The 1,920-nt window shown below is 43.9% G+C and overlaps 1 protein-coding gene across 1 annotated transcript; it reads right to left on the bottom strand.

The window, feature by feature from the left end:
* Positions 1-1,091: 1,091 nt before the first annotated feature.
* On the bottom strand, positions 1,092-1,642 carry LOC107479617 (uncharacterized). The gene is made up of 2 exons (XM_016099741.1): positions 1,507-1,642; positions 1,092-1,402 (listed from the first exon to the last, which is right to left on the bottom strand). The coding sequence occupies exons 1-2, from the start codon at positions 1,640-1,642 to the stop codon at positions 1,092-1,094; spliced, it is 447 nt and encodes a 148-aa protein (XP_015955227.1).
* Between the last annotated feature and the right edge of the window lie 278 nt (positions 1,643-1,920).

The following is a 1,920-nucleotide window of genomic DNA, read 5'->3' on the forward strand; positions in this document are numbered from 1 at the left end:
CTTTTAATTGATCCATCAAGTCATCTATGCTTGGCAGCAGGTACTTATTTTTCACTATCACTTTATTTAACTATTGGTAATCCATACACAAACGCATTCCTCCATCTTTCTTCTTCACCAATAAAACTGGCGCTCCCCATGGTGATACACTTGTCGAATGAACTTCTTGTTCAGAAGTTCTTCCAACTGGGTCTTTAATTCAGCCAGCTCTATCGGAGCCATTCTATACGGCACAATCGACACTGGTCCGGCTCCCAACACCAATTCAATTGCAAATTCAATCTCCCTTTGAGGTGGGAAATCAGGGATATCTTCTGGGAACACTTCTGGAAAATCTCTAACCTCCGGAATCTAATCTAAGTACTGGGCATCACCCAACGCATTAGCAGCCAACAGAATATAACCCTGACACTCCTCCTCACTACAAAGCACCATTACAGAGTTCAGGTAATACCCCATAGCTACCACTACTCCATTTTCTCCTTCCGGCATAAACCAAATAGTTCTTTCAAAGCAATCCAACAAAACCTGATTCTTCGACAACCAATCGAACCCCAAAATTATTTCTTGCCCTACCATTGGTAAACAGATCAAATCGTGCACAAAGTCTCTACCCTCGAGCTTGAAACCTACTTGTCTACAACCTGACCTAGTCATAACTGTTTGATGCGGAGTATATACATGCAAATCAAAAGGTAACTCTAACACATTCAAGCCTAATTCCTCAACTTAGCAAACAAAATAAATGAATGCGAAGCTCTAGTATCATATAATGCAACTAAGAATTTATCACCAATTAGACATATACCTCTCATAACTGGATCCGCCTTAGAAGCATCCTTGGCATTCACAGCAAAGACTCAACCTTGATGCTAACTCTAGCCTGCATTCTGATTCCTCTCACGAGTGCAATCCCTCGCAATGTGGGCAGGAAATGCACAATTGAAGCAACCACCTAAACCAATCTTGCATGAGTCATAAGGCTAAAAACATCCACAACGATCACAAACTAAATCTGGAGAATTCTTACTCTGATTTCCTATCTCCTTAGCATACTGAAATTGATTCTGATTATTCTTTCTAGAACCTCCTTAGCCTTGAGGCGCATATCCTCCTCTCTTGAAGCTTTGTCCTCTCAGATGAAAATACTTGCCACGCCCCCGACTAGAGCTCCCTCCATGAGTGTCTTTGGATGCCGCCACGGTTTTGGCATACTCTTCCATTACTCTAGCCTTGTTCACTAAGTCAGAGAAGACACGGATCTCCAAAGGAGTCACAGCAGTCATAATGCTATCCTTTAAACCCCTTTGGTACTTAATGCACTTCCAGCTCTCGTAAGTCTCCGGGACACCTTGACATACCCTAGAAAACCTACAGAGTTCCTCAAACTTGTTGGTGTAATCTGCCACAGATAGGAAACCTTGCTTCATCAACATTAGTTTCATCTCCTTTGCTTCCCTTGCAGACTCAGGGAAGTTATAGAAAGTTGTCTCAAACACCTCCCACGGAATGTTGGCATTTGAAGCTGTAGCAAATGACACTCAGCTTGCCACCAGGGCTGGGCCTCTCCCGCTAGCTGATAAGCGGCAAACTCTACATACTGATTGTGTGGAACATGCTGCACCTGTAAAGCACGCTCCATGGCCTGGAACTAGTGGTCCACTTCAATAGGATTAGTTGATCCTCGGAAAGTTGGTGGATGAACCTTGAGGAACGTCGCCAAGGTCATCGGAACTCCTCACATGTTATCGCCGTTACCCTCAGCATTATCATTGGCATTCCCTTCGCCATTCCCATTGCCATTTCCATTCCCGGCCAGTTGGTCCAATCTCTGCACAGCTTGCAGAGTCGCAGAAATATTAGCTTCCATGGTATTAGCAAGATTCGCCATTACTGCCATGAATTTGGGATGATTGTCAG

The sequence above is a fragment of the Arachis duranensis genome, chromosome 3, assembly GCF_000817695.3.
Source record: "Arachis duranensis cultivar V14167 chromosome 3, aradu.V14167.gnm2.J7QH, whole genome shotgun sequence".
Lineage (NCBI taxonomy): Eukaryota > Viridiplantae > Streptophyta > Magnoliopsida > Fabales > Fabaceae > Arachis > Arachis duranensis.

Excerpts from the sequence above, each read along its gene's own strand:
- LOC107479617 (XM_016099741.1), bottom strand. The coding sequence starts at position 1,642 with ATGGAGCGTGCTTTACAGGTGCAGCATGTTCCACACAATCAGTATGTA. Across the intron at positions 1,403-1,506 it reads GCTTCAAATGCCAACATTCC|ATTACACCAACAAGTTTGAG; the intron begins GTGGGAGGTGTT and ends TATCTGTGGCAG.